This window comes from Malus sylvestris, chromosome 3, assembly GCF_916048215.2.
Source record: "Malus sylvestris chromosome 3, drMalSylv7.2, whole genome shotgun sequence".
Taxonomy (NCBI): Eukaryota; Viridiplantae; Streptophyta; class Magnoliopsida; order Rosales; family Rosaceae; genus Malus; species Malus sylvestris.
The window spans coordinates 21,776,467-21,793,498 of NC_062262.1; the positions used below are offsets into that span (position 1 = coordinate 21,776,467).

The following is a 17,032-nucleotide window of genomic DNA, read 5'->3' on the forward strand; positions in this document are numbered from 1 at the left end:
CTCAAGCTTAAATGTGCTCTGAATGGCACTCTCTGAGCTGAAGGTGCAACTGAGCCACCAACACTAGTCGTTGCTGGGCTTACACCTAGGAGATATGAGATGGAGATGAAAAATAAAGCTTTAAAAAAATTTCCAATCTCAAACCCCAAAAACAAATGAAACCTAGATTTAGCTTTTAAAGAGGGCTTGATGTTCAGACAGAAAGAGGACTAGAAAAGTCACGTGTCATATGCAAAATCAATTTGAAAAGATCTAGGGCTTAAAAACACTCTCAAGAAAAAAGTTGTCAGAAAGCCCATGTGGGTTATCTTAAAGTGTGTGCCCAGGTCGCGTCAAAGCAGCGAGAAGTTTTGACGAGACAGAACCGCTAGACATAACGAATTGGAAATAATGTTGTGAAATGCATATGTATGAACAAACCTTTGATAAGAGAAGTTAAGCTCTTGAAATGATATTTCCAGTAGCATGATCTCAATGTAGCATTTAAACCCTAAATCTAACTAGACCATATGTGGTATAATTTACAACATTTAATAAGGGAAGCTAAACAATAAAACTAGACTTCACAGTGTGCATTGCACGTTTGATCTGGGCGAATGAAGCTCATGTGAGGCTGAGCCCACAAAAAAAAAAAAGTCTCAACTATTAAGCCATGTGACGTGATTTCAACCTTTTGATCTTCAACGGTCAAGATATCTAACCTTCTAGTATTTTCATAATTTTAAAACAAAAAAAAAAATTTGAAAATTGAAAAAAATTTGAAAAATTCAAAATTATTATCTATAAAACTACAAAAAAAAAAAAGTTATATATTATTTTCTATATATACCTAATCATCATCTTCATTTTCACATAAAAAATCTAACCCGTTCATGTATTAATAAATAACATAATTGTGCGTTAAAAAATAAAAAAGTATATTTGTGGCTTGTTCGTTCTTTTACCCTTGTTCAACGAGTGAAGTTACAAAGTTTAACCCGTCCGTCTATTATTAAATAAAAAAATTGTGCGTTTTAAAAAAAAAAAAATTTGTGACTTATCTGTTCATACTCTTGTTCAACAAATGAAGTTGCAAAAAACAATTACTTTTCAAAATAAATAGTAAAGACAAATTAAATGTCATTGTCCATGCCCTTGTCCTCTCAGTCCCACAACGGGTGGATTGCTCTCAATACTCACAAACCTACAAAAACTAGAGAAGAAAAGTCTTTATAATCTCACTCTCGCTTTATTGTCCTATGTCTCTCCTCCTATGAAATATGTTATATTGCCCTTCGGCTAAGTGATTATTAGAGTGAGGGAGGGAGTGAGAGGTAGAGAGGAACCCACCTCCTTCAGTTGGCTTTCTAGGAAACATGCTGAGGAAGGGTTTGTAGGGAGAGAGAGTGAGTTAAGAGGAAAAGATAAAAAGAGGCTCATCAGTACTAGCTCTGAGAGAGAGAGAGAGAGAGAGAGAGAGAGAGAGGAGAAGAAGAGAACTAGAGAAGAGAAGGGGATGGATGGATATGGATCCATGATGATGATGATGAGAGAGAAAGGTTACTGGGCACAATAGCAACAACAGAAAATACACAGCAAAGGTCGTTGTTGTTATTAATTTGTTATTGCATCTCTCTCTCTCTCATCAGTAGAGAGGAGATAGGTTATGCTTGGTGTTGTCTAATTCTGCTATTCTCTCAGTTTGGGGTTTTGGGGGCAGCCCCCACCCACAATTACAACAAGCACAACCAAAAGCAGAAATAGAAACTCTCCATCTGTTTCTGATCAGAAATAAACCAACTTTTTCTTCATAAAAAGCCAAACGAGTGACAGTGGAAGCCGCAGCAGCAACGGAACCACCAGTGACAGCACCGCCACTATTCCAATTACATATATATATATATATATTTATGTAGGCATATATATATTCACACACACCCAACACAACCCTCTCTCTCTCTCTAAATGAACCTAGCAATAGCTTTATTCTCACGTCGATACAACAACCATCTGTTGCGCCAAATCTGATCAAATTTCAGACACACAACTTTTTCATACAAACACATAACACCCACACATAGATTTTCTCCCTCTTATCCTCCTCCATCACATATATATATATATATATATGTGTGTGTGTGTGTGTGTGTGTGTGAGAGAGCTCAGAAGAAGGAAGGAAGAACAAGTGGATTAGAAAATTTGAGAAAAGGGTGTATGTTTGAGCTGGGTTACTTAATTCAGTAGTTGTGGCTACTACAAGGAGGCTGCCTTCCGATTCGGGTGCATTTGCAGATTGGGTGGGTTCATCTTCCTCCAACAACTCCGCTGCCACAGGGCGGCCCACGACTCACCATCCCGACATCGACGTCCTCTCCCTCGGCTTCAATGCGGGGCCCGCCGCCGCTGGACCCTCCTCCGCCTCCCCTTCCACCATGTCCATGTGGTCCTCCGCCCCTTCCAACAGACCCCTCACCTACGGCCACCTCCCTCCCGAGATGGCCGGTATGGTCGGCCTCCGCGACGTCTTTGTCGTTGCCCCAGCCGCCGCCTACCACCACGGCCACGACCCCAATCTCCTCTCCTCCTCCGACCATCACCACTCCATCAATGCCTCCAACAACCCCGCACCCGCTCTTGGTGTCGGCGTCGGTGTCATTCCTCTTCTCACAGCAACCCCTTGTCTCGCCCCACCTAATATGTCAAATGTCGATGACGATGACGAAGACACTCACACACCTGCGGGTATGAGCATGGGAATGGGAATGAGTATGAGTATGATGAGTGGCGGCCATCAGCGCAACAACAGAAGCTCCTCAGCAGCAGGAGGGGGAGGGATTCAATTGTGGCAGCAGAACCCGCCACATTTCTTCAAGAAAAATCATCATGAGGCCGCCGTTACTACTAATCTAGGCGGGATCCACTTAAACCAAGATGGAGGTGGTGGAGGAAGAGGCGGTGGTGGCGGCGGGGGAGGGAATAACATTATGAACGCTGGGTCTGCTGCTGCATCGTCGGGGTCGTCCACCATGACGTGTCAAGACTGCGGGAACCAGGCCAAGAAGGATTGTACGCACCGGCGGTGCAGGACGTGCTGCAAGAGCCGGGGTTTCGACTGTGCGACTCACGTGAAGAGCACGTGGGTGCCGGCGGCTCGGCGCAGGGAGCGGCAGCTCATGTCTGCAGCGGCTGGTGGTGGGGCTGGGTCTAATTCTGGGTCTACTTCTAGTGCCAAGAAGCCTAGACTGGTTGGCGCCTCTCAAACCACTCCTTCTCACACTTCCACTTCCAACACTACTCCCCCTAGAAGCTACGACACTAGTTCTAGTCACCAAGGTTCTTTAATTCACCTCTCTCTCGAATCATATATATATGTGTGTGTGTGTGTGTGTGTATTATTTGACTAGCTAGGGTTTTGATTCATTTGTTTTATTTCACCAACAAAAATGTACCATCTTATGTATAATTTATGCATACAGATGCTGGTTTCAAAGATCCACTGCCGGGACAAGTACGTGCCCCAGCGGTTTTCAAGTGTGTTCGAGTGACTGCCGTGGAGGACGGCGAGGATGAGTACGCATATCAGGCCGTTGTCAAAATTAACGGTCATGTGTTCAAAGGCTTCTTGCATGATCAAGGAGTTGATGGTAGAGAAGGGTTTCCTAACATCTCTGAATTGCATCTGGGGGGTGGTGGCACTACTAGTGGTGGCAATGGCGGAAGAAATGGGGCTTCTTCTCCGATTCTTGACCCGTCGGATATTTATGCCGCGTCTGGTGCAGGATTGCTGGGAGGTTCAAACTTTGGTAATCCAATAAATTGATGATATACTGTGGATTTATTTAATTAGGTACCCCTACCCCTTGTGGTTTGGAAGGAACATCATTGTACTTGTCTAACTTTTCTTCCTACTATATATATGTTAACCAGTTGTTAATATTTGAAACTTGGATTCTACTAACATGTCTATAACTCATTTAATAACCATTTTGTTTTCACTTTTTCTTTTTTTGAAAAATGAAAAATGAAAAGTCATTTGTTACCAAAAATTGATAGCTACATTTTTCGAATTTTCAAATTTTTGTTATAAACCAAACAATTATCAAACGAGTGAAAGCTGAAATAGTTATCAACTCGGCCCTTAATTTCTCCCCTTCATTGTTTTCAGATTCACGGTTTCTAACTTTCTAGTTTCTATTTGGTTGCATTTGCATAAGATGCACTAGGTGGATTATAAGGGAGGCTAAATTTGTAAACAAAACTTGTAAACTAAATAACATGGAAGTTGATGATTGGATTGTTATTTAAATGTTGATTAACATGCTTAATCTATTGGTGACACATCATTTAATTTGCGAATTTAGTTTACCTAGCACTACTCACATAACAAACTGCATTTTAAGATAAAAATACCATTAATCGATTCCCGTGGTATTGGTGTCATTTCATTTTTAATCTCTTTTCCTATATATAGAAGCTGCATTTTGCCTTCTTCTCATCTGCCCTCTTGTTCTTTTCCTTTCATTAAACTTTGCTTGTCAAAGGTGAAATCTACAGTGTAAAGTATTCTCTTAATTATTTTTCATAAGCAAAGAAAAAGGAAAGAAATTATATATCCAAATAATTGTGCTAGACCTGGTATTTATTATTCCAGCTATATATTTTCGATATTAGGGCCAAATTAATATTTTCACTGAAGTAGCAGATTTTCTTTCCTTCCCTATATATATATATATATATATATATTTGAATAATGCTATACTAAACATCTATTTGTACCATTAGTTGTACCATCTCTCTAGTAAAGATAAGACCCTCCAATGCATATGGGTCTCATCTCTATTAAAGAGATGGTACACTTGATGGTAGGTCTAGATTTTTCATGGATCATCAAGGGTAGAAGTAAATGTGGGAAATGGTAGACTTGGTAGTGCTACTTTTTAGCATGAGGGAATGAGAGTAGTTGTAATGTTACCATCATTTGTTACCAAAGAAGAAAAAGCATTTTATACATGTCCTTTTCCATTCACTTTACTACTTTTAGAATCTCCCTTCACTGTTTTTGGACAATCGTGCATTTGCTTGCGTTCATCAACATTATATGTCACTTGTTTCTCCTTTTTATTCTTGTATGCCAAATTCTTCTTAAATATGTGTGTGTGTGTACACAAATTCTAATATATTACTTTTTCTTCCAACCTTTATATTGTTATTTTATATATGCTACTCAATTTCCATGTATTTTTGGTCCCTTGTATATGGAAATGATACTTTTCCTCCTTATACATTCATGTTTAATCATGTCAGGTTGTATCCGTTTGATATATTCAATACAATTAATAAGGACACATTAGGATAAGAAAAGGGTACGTGGTTATCGTGTCTTGATGTATACATGTGTGCTTATTAGGAGGAACAAAATTTTGCTTCAAGGGATGTGAGACAGACTGTCAATGCACAACCGATCGATTATTGGTTGTCTCACATCTTGTGAAGGGGATCCCACCCCATAAGTTTAATTTGTACTTCTCTTTTTCTTTTTTAAAATTTCGGATCATATATATGGCACTAGTTAGGTAGTACAATATTCTTGCACAATAGTGATCTTTATATGAATTTTACAGAAAAAACATTCTGTATTCTTCCTCCATTGAATGCTTGCTATAAGATTAATTTCTTCAATTGTGTATGTTTAATATATATTTGTGCTTAATTAGAAGGATAAGTGTTATCCAGAATGCTTATTTGGTTTCTTGTGATTGATGCTACGTACCGTACGTGGATTTGGGTGATTTGTTTTGTTTTAGTTGAAATTAATGTTGCATACAAATGTTGACTAATGTTGATTAATTAAGGGTTAATGAAGGAGGGTGTCTAAATTCAATGCTTATTACTTAGATTTTCTCTTTCTCCCACATGCTGTCCCCTTTGCTTGTCTGAACTAATATATATTACTAGATTGGTTTAATCATGTGGATTTCGTTCACATTCATTTTTTGTTTTATATTAATTCTTACTATGCTGCACATGATCACCTCTTCTAAGTATAATCACCTTAATTATGTGACATGCCCAGTTTTGATTAGCTATTCCTCTATACATGTAATATATATACATACATACATATATATATATATATATATATATATATATATATATATATCTTCTTACTGCTATTCCTAATATATATTTTGTATTTTGTTATTTTTCCTTAGTCTCTCTTGGAACTGAATTTGGGAGCTCATATCGATATTAGGTATCCAAGAAGTGAAAAATGATTGATTGGAAGTTTTGTTGACGAGTGAATTAACATATTAAATTTGTATTATTTTGGCAAGTAGTCATCTTCGACTCATTGCGTTTTGAGTTCAAACCCTTCCCCCTCCCTCCTTTTAGTATAGCTTTGAGTAAAATTACCGCTTGAAAAATAAACTATTGATTCACATTTATGATCTTAAGTTATTTATAGCTTAACTATGTATTGTATTTATGAATACCTATTGTTATTCTTTGATCTATCCTAATGCTAAGTTGCTAAAACCACTTAAATCATGTAAGGTTTTTTTGTTATTCTTTGTAACATTTGTCCCGTCTTCTTGTTGGCTGCATTAACATACATCATATACATATATGTATATCTATCTGTATATATGTCATTTTCCATATAGAAAAGCATTGTTTGTAAATGTTTGTTTATTTTCTACTACTAGCTGTGCAGTACCTGAACTGTATTGTTTTTTTACTTATTCATCCTTCAGATCCATGCACTTCATATATTTGCAGCTCATGATTTGATTCATAAATGTAAGTTGGAAAAAAAATCATTATTGTTTATCTTTGCTACACTCTTTCTCTTTGTGCTTGTTCCATGATTTATTTCCAATAATTTTGCTTATGTATTTATTTAATTAATATAATATATATCAAGGTGATGATGAATTAAATCATTTCTACTTGTAAGTTGCAGTTTTGTGTGTATACCTCTTCTAGAAGCTATCCTGCCCATTCTTTTTAGTACTGGTACTGAAGTACCTTTATAAAAAGTGGGAACCAGAAAAAACTGAGCTCAAAAAGGTGTTTGATAAACACTTAAAAACACCTTATTTTCACAGTTTTGGGTGAAAAAAAGATGAAAACGTGAAGCAGTAAAAATGAGTTTATTCTCACAGCACAGTAGAAACATTTTTTTTTTTTCAAAGCACAGCAATACCAACCAGCCCTTAATCAATTAAGAAGGTTTTTTTTTTTTGAGAAACCCTATATTATATCCTCTCTAATATTTTCCATGAGATGAGAATCGGATGAGGATGCTCTTTGGATACTCTTTATGTGGGGATTTTAGGGATTAATTCATCGTAATTGTTCATTGTACATTATGCGATCAGTTTTTGTTAGGTATTATTTGTGTTCAATTTTAAATAAAAAATTCAAAATAATTTTTGGCCGCAAGATGACTTATTAACGGATAGAATGAACTTATCTCCTACTTCATGAGAACCTAGCTCCGTTCTTTTCCATTTGTCCCCTTTCTTCGGTTGTCTAGCTAGGGTTTTGTTTTTGGCTCTTATTCGTTGGGATTGTCCTGTCCAGGGTTTGATTTCGGCTTCATGCATGTATCTTTGCCATTTTTAGCTAAATCATATATATGCACGAGTATTTCTGTAGTTGCTCCATGAATAATACTTGCGTCCACTTCTTAGGTTAATGAGCTCATTCACCCCTTTGATATGGATTAATACCTTTACGAAATAAGTAATTACTTTAAAGATAAATATATATAATTTCAATTTTGTGAGGCTTTATTAGGAATAGTCCACTTGTTTGAAATATACGTCTTTTTGTTAAATTTGTGATAAAACTATTTCACTTTTAGGGGGTTACGTGTTGAAAATGAGTCTTATATTGACGGAATGAGGGATTGCATGAGTTTATAAGTAAGTTGAGCTACTCTTCATATTGCCAATTGGTTTTATGATGGAATCTCAACTTTCTTCTTCACTAACTAACTAGTTATGAATAAAACCGAGATGGCTACCTGATGCTTGGTCTATTTTGAAGGTGTAAATCTCGTGAACCGAACCATGCATGAGCATGACATGAGTGTGAGCATGCATGTATTCTGTAATTAGGGTTAAGATGGTACATATGGTGCTGGGTTTTGGAAAGAAGAAATTAACTGGCTAGAGCTAGCTAGGGTTGTGGCTAGAATATTGTGCCATAGTGCGCATTTATAATAAATATTATTCTTTAGTAACTTAACTTAATGGAAATATAGTAACCTTTTGTCTGTTCTCTGTTGTTAAAAATAAAATAGAAAAATTGTTGAAACCTCTCTTTCGCCCATAGTTTTGCTAGTTGAGTTCCTATACACCCCCAAGGGATTTGGATCCTCTCCTGAGCTAATGGAGAGGATCTTTCTGACCAGTTATCATGTGTCGTTGAATTTTTATCCAACGTTTACAAACAGAGAGTCCCTTTAAAGTTATAATAATTATAATCCAACGGCTCATAATAACTGGTCAGGAGGATCTCTCCATTAGCTCAGGAGAGGATCCAAATCCACCCCCAAGGGCCCCTTTGATGGGATGGATGAGAATGGGTCGTAGAAACAGAATTGGACTGTTATGGATTGCTTAGGTTTTGAATCTCAGTTCATTGTTTGCTGAAACGTTAAGCTAGATGAGATTGAATTGGACTTAAATCTAGTCCATTGTTTGGTACATGACTGTATTGGACTTAAAAAGTTTCTTTGTTTTTTTTTATTTTCATTAATTCAGCATCATATATAATTAATCAAAACAATAAAACAACCACAAATTTGGCAATAAGAAAATCATATGAAGATACATACATTTATATAGTCGTCCAGAAAAGTACAATTTTTGGAAAATAAAAAAGTCCAAATTAAAATTATAACATTAACAAAGTTAAATTTCTTAAAAATCTTACTAGAAAATTTAACAAAATTCAAATTAAAATACAACATCAACAAAATTACAAATTTTAAAATCCAACTAGAAATATAAAAAGCAACTACATCTAAATCACAAGCTCTATGATCAATCTCCAAGGAGTGTCCTCACTTACTATCTTCGCCTTCATCTAGTGTCTTGAACACACACACTTTTGCTGAATCCATGAACAAGTTAAGTAAAGTAATATGATCTAAAATAAAAAACCCCATCTTTTTTAGCTCTTCTCCGACAAATTATGATCATCATCTTCACAATACTCCTTCAACCCATCAACCAACTTTAGCATTTTAAAATCATGACCCCCCACCATATTCTTTAGTACACTAGCAATTTTGCCCAAGCCATCCAAAATTTTGTTTGGCCTTTCTCTTTTCCTACTTGTAGAAGCAGATGATGAATCAGAATGAGCTTGAGTTGCTACTTTAGTTTGATGACTCCCTTCTAACCCAATGTTAGTTTCAGATGCATCCACATCTTCATCATCATCATCCATAACCGTCTCCGAAAGAGCTAAAGTTGTTTTTCCAGTTGCGCGATCCTGGCCAAATATATACAAAAACCTTTCTAACCTTGGAAAAGGTCTATCTCTCCATTCATTAACATATTTATGTACCTACGACAGAAAATATAATAATACATCCAACATTATAACAAGGTCACATATATAATGACAGTAAAAACAATTTATTTGACAGAAAAAGGAAGTGAATAATAAATAGGCAGGCCAGGTCCCATTAGAAGCACAATTACTTGTTTTTAATGAAAAGAAAATGGTATGAGCTTTCCATGCATCATCACTCTCTCAACCTCGACACACTTCTTCTCTTCATTCCAACCAAAGCCACTTAAGACATGACACTTGCGTTTGATCACCATCTAACCAAATCGTCAATCTTTTCTCATATCCTACGATGCATGGACACAGACACGGACATGAGAATATGACACGGGAATACGTCAAAATGAAACTGATCATAGCTACTTAAGTCCTTCGTTCAAACATAGAGTTGGAGACCATTACCAATGTGGTTCCAAAGCAGGTTTATATAATTGTAATTCCGACAGAAATTATCCTCAAAACACAACTGTGACCAAGCAAGAGGCAGAGGAACGATAGTTTAAATTATATAAGAAAAAGGAAAAGTATTTCCGATACAACAGTTGAATTATATACCAAATTCAAGCATGTTGTACTTGATACAATATCAAATTGTATACGATTTAAGCTCAAATACAAAAATGGAAGCAAAAAGGACGCACAATATCAAATTCAAGCATTTTATATGTACATATAGAATGTAGTCAGGGAAGTTAAATTACATACAAAAAGTAGAAAGAAAATTAAACCTCAATACTCATTTTCTTTAAGCAATGGTATTGCGATTCTTTTCTGTATTTACTACTAAAACTAATTAACAGAACATTAGCATAGCAAGCTTAAGCTTCTTGTGAACGTTACTTGTGCCCCTAATGAATCACGTTCAAGCTTAGGCTTGCCGCTATATAAAGGCACAACCATCAACTATATATGGAGAACTAAATGGCTCTCCTCCTAGAAAACTGGAGCATTTGCAATCATTTTATCTACTAAGTCCTAAGTTAAACATTGGATGGCAGTTGGCTCACACAAGAACCTCTCTTTGAATGAAAGGATATCGTTAATATTATATTTTGAAATTAAAAAGAGTGAGTGTGTAGTGACTTGAGCACAGTTGCTTCCAATTATGGTAATGCTTTCACTTTCAGGAATGTTTGATTGCCTTGAATTGCTACTGAAAAGAAATGCCAAAATATTTGAATTGGAAAAGCATCAATGCAATGCGCACCATTGGCAGCATCGCATACCTTTATTCATGGATTCCAGGCTTCTTACAACGTTTTAGTACTTAAAATATGCATTTGTCTTAAAAGCTATTGGAAAAAGCAAAGAAAAGACACATGGAAAATAGATGAAAAAGTTGATTGGTTCATTGGCACTTGATTAAAATCACCGTCCAAAATAATTTATAAAGCAAGGTTTGAGCTCTTAATTTCAATTTCTTTTCATTAATTGTTTTTCAATCTTATATTGAACGAAAATTGACTAGAATAGCTTCCAATCGTATAGTACGGAGGAACTTGACAAGATTTAATGAATTTAAGGACTTCTCATATGAAGGAGAAGGCGTTGGAGAAGGTTGAAGCTTGGCCTTTGCTTCCCATGGAGGCGTAGTTAGATCTTGATTTAGTTTGAAGAGAAAATTACTAGTCATTCGGAGAACCATAGAATCAAGTGAGATGGTATCTCGCTGATTTAACAGATAAGAAGATCGTCGACTAGGCTGATGAAATGAGGAAATAGCAAAGAGAACAGGAATATGAGGTATGTAGAAATTGTATTCATCTAAAGTGAAACGGACCAAATAAACAAGGGCAAGGTTTGCCATTAGGTTTGTTTTAACCATTAAATAAAGTTATTCAAATAATTTTGGTAAAGATTGAAAGTTTTGAAACACGTTTGATTAGTTTTCCTAAAAATAAATTTAAGGACAATTTTCTAAATCCACCCATTACTCTCTATCATTCAAAATTGTACTCGATAAAACTACAATGACCAAAACAGAGATGAAGGCAATAACACAGTGGCCAAAGACGCATTTGACGCTCTCTAGTTTTACAGCTATCACCAAAACCTTCATTATTTCATATCAAAGCTTGCATTCTACAAGAAGATAACATCCATCACTATTATCATAAATCATTTTCATTAGGGGGCTCAATAGCACACCAGGACACGCTGACGTCACGAAGCTCTACTTGGGCAGCCGCTACATTAACGGCATCCAGAACATCCATCTTTCCCCTGCTCACTGCTTCATCAACTGGAGTCCTTTCGTAGCTGAAGATAACAACGCCACAACCGTTGTTATGGTATACTGTGTATAAACTTGTTTTTTCAAATAAGTTCAGGGTTTAGTTAACGTGCTACAATGCTTACCTGTTTAATACACTAAGATTTGCTCCTGCTAAGATCAATTTCTTAATCACCTGCAAAGGCAAAAACGTTAAACAATGAAGTGGCACAAGTGAATATAACTGCGCCCACTGCCTAGCAACCAAAATAATAACCTCAACATGTCCATTCAGGCAAGCCCAGTGTAGAGGTGTATTCATCTCCTCATTTGTAGCATTCAGATCCTTACACGAGCAATACAAACTAATTAGAATTTACCATAACGACATATCACAACTAGAAGATGGACAACACGCAGTCAATCTTTTCCAATACTTCACGTCTTCGACCACTTTTCCTAATTGACCTTAAACATTATTACATATCATTTTAAATAAGTCACAACCGACCTTGGGGTGTTTAGTTTGGACGATTATGCATCAAACATAGATTAAAAACCTTGAATTAGCTTGACTAACTTTCTGCATTAAGAAGCCAATCAATAATTAAATACACATCCGAAAATGTATTCTTACGATGAATGCTCATCCAACAAATGGTCAACTTTTATGATGAAAATTGACCTTTTTCATTCTTTCTTTCTTTCGGAGCTAGCTAGTCATACTCATGGCTTAAGATCAGATTGATGATATTATCTCTAAATCAATTACATGCTATCCATGTAAAACACTAAGTAAATAGTTAAAACCATTATCCCCACTTCAATCAATCAAAAGAGTATCAAAGTAAAAAACCTCACCACTCCTCTGCTGATTAGATACTCCACAATCTGAAGATGCCCATTAGCAGAAGCCATGTGCAGTGCTGCAGTTAAACCAAAACTAATTCAAACACAGTTTTGCATTCGCTTGCAGATGACCTATAGCTTAATTATCACTAACTATAACAATTAAAAATGGAAAAAAAAATAAACATTCACATCAAAGTCTTGAAATTCAACTTAGAAGTACTTGTTTTTGCGAGCATAAATTATATTAGCTTCCCTGTATGAATGTCATAATCTACAAATCCTTGACCAAGAACCAAAAGAAGATGACGGCAGAAAACTAAGCCTAACAAATAATAATTTCTCACTTAAAGCTTTACAGTAGCAACATGACATATTAAAAACCATCAATTTCTGAAGGCTTTGTTATGCTTTATTAATTCTTATCAAGGAATGAAATTTCATTTTGGTCAGCTGTTTGAACTAGTTTAGAAACCATAAACATCTCAGAAGCAAGGAAATAATAGAATTTGGAAATTTGGTGAAAGGAAAAGAAGAGGATATTCGTTGCATACTGCATAAACACAAAATCTAGCTCAGCATATGATAAATTTCAAAGTAACTAACACGCCTCCTTAATTGGGAGGACATACACTAATAATCAACCCAATAATAAAAATCTCAGCCGAAGCCAAAAGTAAAGCCACTTATCCAAGAAACAAAGGAATATTCACTGCCACATGTGAAATGTCAGTTAAAGTCCTGTTAGGGAAGAAAAGAAGAACCGAAGGAGACGAAGTCTGCAAAGAAGAATAAGGAAGAGGGAAGGACGCAACCCATAACTAATGCAACATTGAACCAGAAAGATGACTTAAAATTTTAGATTTTTGTGGTATCCTTGGACTTAACTCCGCCTATGTCTTACATGGCCGGTCCCAAGCCCGGATAAAGGAGGAGGGGGAGGGCGTCAGGTAGTCGACAGCCGGCACTCCATGATCACGTCGAATCCTTATGAAAATGAATCCAGAACAAAATCGCGCTAAAGCTAGGGCGTCACCCGTAAGTGGCGCGCTGTGTGGCCCGAGCACAGTGATAAGTGAGCAAGGGTCGCTGTATCTCCATCGGCACCCGGATGCAGTGTTAAATGAGCAAGGGGGCCATAGAAACTTCTTTTCGAACGACTCCACTCAAAGTTGTTTGGGAGCATATGCTCCTATCAACTTTACCCGGGACACACAAAAGAAGTACTTTGATCCTATTAGACGGGGGAGGGTGAAGAAGCTAGGACAGAAGGGTAGAGTTCAAGGGAGCAAAATGCGTTTAGGAACGTGGAATATAGGAACCTTAACGGGAAAATCTATGGAAGTAGTGGAAGTTATGGTGAGGAGAAGGATAAATATTATGTGCCTACAAGAAACTAAGTGGGTTGGTAGTAAGGCAAAGGATCTAGAAAACTCAGGGTTTAAACTATGGTATTCGGGCACAAATAGAACGAGAAACGGTGTTGGCATCATCGTGGACAAGACCTTGGTACAAGATGTTGTAGATGTCAAGAGGGTAGGAGATAGAATCATGGCAATCAAGATTGTAATAGGACAAGAACTTATCAATGTGATTAGTGCGTATGCACCTCAAGTAGGGTTGGATACGAGTTCGAAGGAGAAATTTTGGGAAGATCTTGGAGACTTGGTGCAAGGAATTGCTCAGACGGAGAAGTTATTTATAGGAGGAGATTTAAATGGACACGTGGGCAGGGAGACAGGCAACTATGGAGGTTTTCATGGTGGCCATGGTTTTGGGGAGAGAAACGAGGATGGGGAAGCTATCTTGGATTTTGCAATGGCATATGATCTCTTCTTAGCCAACACCTTCTTTAAGAAGAGAGAAGAACATGTGATCACCTACAAGAGTGGGTCGTCAAAAACACAAATAGATTTTCTTCTAATGAGGAAAGGGGATCGTATAACTTGTAAGGATTGCAAAGTTATACCAGGAGAGAGCGTGGCTAATCAACATCGCTTGTTGGTGATGGATGTACATATCAAAAGAGTAAGACAAAAGAACAAGACTTGGAAGTGCCCAAGGACTAGATGGTGGAATCTAAAAGAAGAAAAACAAGTCATTTTCAAAGAGAAGGTAATCACCCAATGTGTGTGGGATAGAGAGGGGGAAGCTAGCCAAATGTGGGATTCCATGGCTAGTTGTATTCGAAAAGTAGCAAAAGAGGTATTAGGAGAGTCCAAGGGCTTTGCCCCACATCAAAAGGAATCTTGGTGGTGGAATGAGGAGGTACAAACAAAGGTGAAGGCTAAGAAGGAATGTTGTAAAGCCTTATACAAGGAGAGGACCGATGAAAATGGTGAAAGGTATAGAAAAGCGAAGCAAGAGGCGAAGAAAGCTGTCAGAGAAGCTAAGTTAGCGGCTTACGACGATATGTATAAACGACTAGATACCAAAGAAGGAGAGTTGGATATCTATAAACTATCTAGAGCAAGGGAAAAGAAGACAAGGGACCTAAACCAAGTGAGGTGCATCAAGGATGAGGATGGAAAGGTTCTTGCTACAGAGAACGCGGTTAAAGACAGATGGAGAGGTTATTTTCATAATCTTTTCAATGAAGGACATGAAATGAGTGCTTCTTTAGGGGAGTTGAGTAACTCAGAAGAGTGTAGAAACTACTCTTTTTATCGTCGAATCCGGAAGGAAGAAGTGGTTGTAGCTTTGAAGAAGATGAAGCATAAAAAAGCAATAGGCCCAGACGATATACCAATCGAAGTGTGGAAACTTTTGGGAGAGACAGGTATAACATGGCTCACTGACCTTTTCAATAGGATTTTGAAAACGAAGAAGATGCCAAATGAGTGGCGAACGAGAACTTTGGTGCCTATCTACAAGAATAAGGGCGACGTACAAAATTGCATGAACTATAGGGGTATTAAGCTAATGAGTCATACAATGAAGCTCTGGGAGAGAGTCATTGAGCATAGATTGAGGCAAGAGACACGGGTTTCGGACAACCAATTCGGGTTCATGCCAGGGCGCTCAACCATGGAGGCAATCTATCTCTTACGAAGATTGATGGAAAGATATAGAGATGGGAAAAAGGATTTACACATGGTCTTTATAGATTTGGAAAAAGCGTATGATAGGGTCCCAAGAGACATTCTTTGGAGGATTTTAGAGAAGAAAGGAGTACGAGTAGCATATATCCAAGCTATAAAGGATATGTATGAAGGAGCAAAGACTGCCGTAAGAACTCATGAAGGACAAACCGAAAGCTTTCCCATAACTGTAGGATTACATCAAGGCTCATCCTTAAGTCCTTACCTTTTTGCGTTGGTAATGGATGAGTTAACAGGACATATTCAAGATGATATTCCTTGGTGTATGCTTTTCGCAGACGATATAGTGTTGATAGATGAAACTCAGGAAGGGGTAAATGCAAAGCTTAACCTTTGGAGAGAAGTGTTGGAATCTAAAGGTTTTCGCCTAAGCCGATCAAAGACAGAATATATGGAGTGCAAGTTCAGTGCAAATGGAGGCCAAAACGAGTTAGGGGTGAGGATCGGAGATCAAGAAATACCAAAGAGCGACCGTTTTCGTTACCTAGGATCTATCTTGCAAAAGAACGGAGAATTAGATGGAGATCTCAACCATAGAATACAAGCTGGATGGATGAAGTGGAAGAGTGCATCCGGCGTGTTATGTGACCGCCGTATGCCACTGAAGCTCAAGGGAAAATTTTATAGGACGGCAATAAGGCCGGCGATGCTGTATGGCACAGAATGTTGGGCGGTGAAACATCAACACGTACACAAAATGGGTGTAGCGGAGATGCGGATGCTTCGTTGGATGTGTGGGCACACGAGAAAGGATAAGATTAGGAATGAGGATATCCGGGGTAAAGTAGGAGTAGCCGAAATTGAAGGAAAGATGAGAGAAAATCGGTTACGGTGGTTTGGACATGTGCAAAGAAGGCATACTGACGCTCCGATTAGAAGATGCGACTATGGGACAGAGGTTCAGGGCCGAAGGGGTAGAGGAAGACCTAGGAAAACTTTGGAAGAGACTCTAAGAAAAGACTTAGAGTACTTGGATCTAACGAAGGACATGACACAGGATCGAGCACAATGGCGTTCTAAGATTCATATAGCCGATCCCACTCAGTGACTTGGATTTTCCAAGTCTCCAACCGAGAAGTTTTCCTCACTCGGAAAATTAAGGGAACACTACCCCAACCTACATGCTCCACTCAGAAAGCTTCAACATACAAGCTTCAACAAAAGAAAATTCAAAGAACTTAGCGAAGAAGGCTTTGGTGTATCTAACACAATACGTTGAAATGAAGGAAAGCTTATTTATTGATATCCCCGATAAGCTACAAATATGTACATATACATGAGTCAAAATAAACACACAAGA

At 37.5% G+C, this 17,032-nt stretch overlaps 2 protein-coding genes across 7 annotated transcripts in view; one reads left to right on the top strand and one right to left on the bottom strand.

Annotated features, from left to right (window-relative positions):
* The first annotated feature begins 1,242 nt into the window (after positions 1–1,242).
* On the top strand, positions 1,243–3,922 carry LOC126616709 (protein LATERAL ROOT PRIMORDIUM 1-like). Its single transcript, XM_050284801.1, has 2 exons — positions 1,243–3,312; positions 3,456–3,922. The coding sequence occupies exons 1-2, from the start codon at positions 2,412–2,414 to the stop codon at positions 3,797–3,799; spliced, it is 1,245 nt and encodes a 414-aa protein (XP_050140758.1). The 5' UTR covers positions 1,243–2,411; the 3' UTR covers positions 3,800–3,922.
* A 7,561-nt stretch (positions 3,923–11,483) lies between these two features.
* The window catches only part of LOC126614736 (ankyrin repeat-containing protein P16F5.05c-like), a 28,695-nt gene continuing 23,146 nt past the window's right edge, over positions 11,484–17,032 (bottom strand). For all 6 annotated transcript variants that reach the window (XM_050282388.1, XM_050282390.1, XM_050282387.1 and 3 more), the window contains 4 exons: positions 12,644–12,708; positions 12,060–12,128; positions 11,929–11,978; positions 11,484–11,829 (listed from right to left, as the gene is read on the bottom strand). In XM_050282388.1, coding sequence (XP_050138345.1) covers positions 11,682–11,829; positions 11,929–11,978; positions 12,060–12,128; positions 12,644–12,708 — 332 coding nt within the window. In that variant the 3' untranslated portion in view covers positions 11,484–11,681. The remainder of the gene's footprint in view (positions 11,830–11,928; positions 11,979–12,059; positions 12,129–12,643; positions 12,709–17,032) is intronic.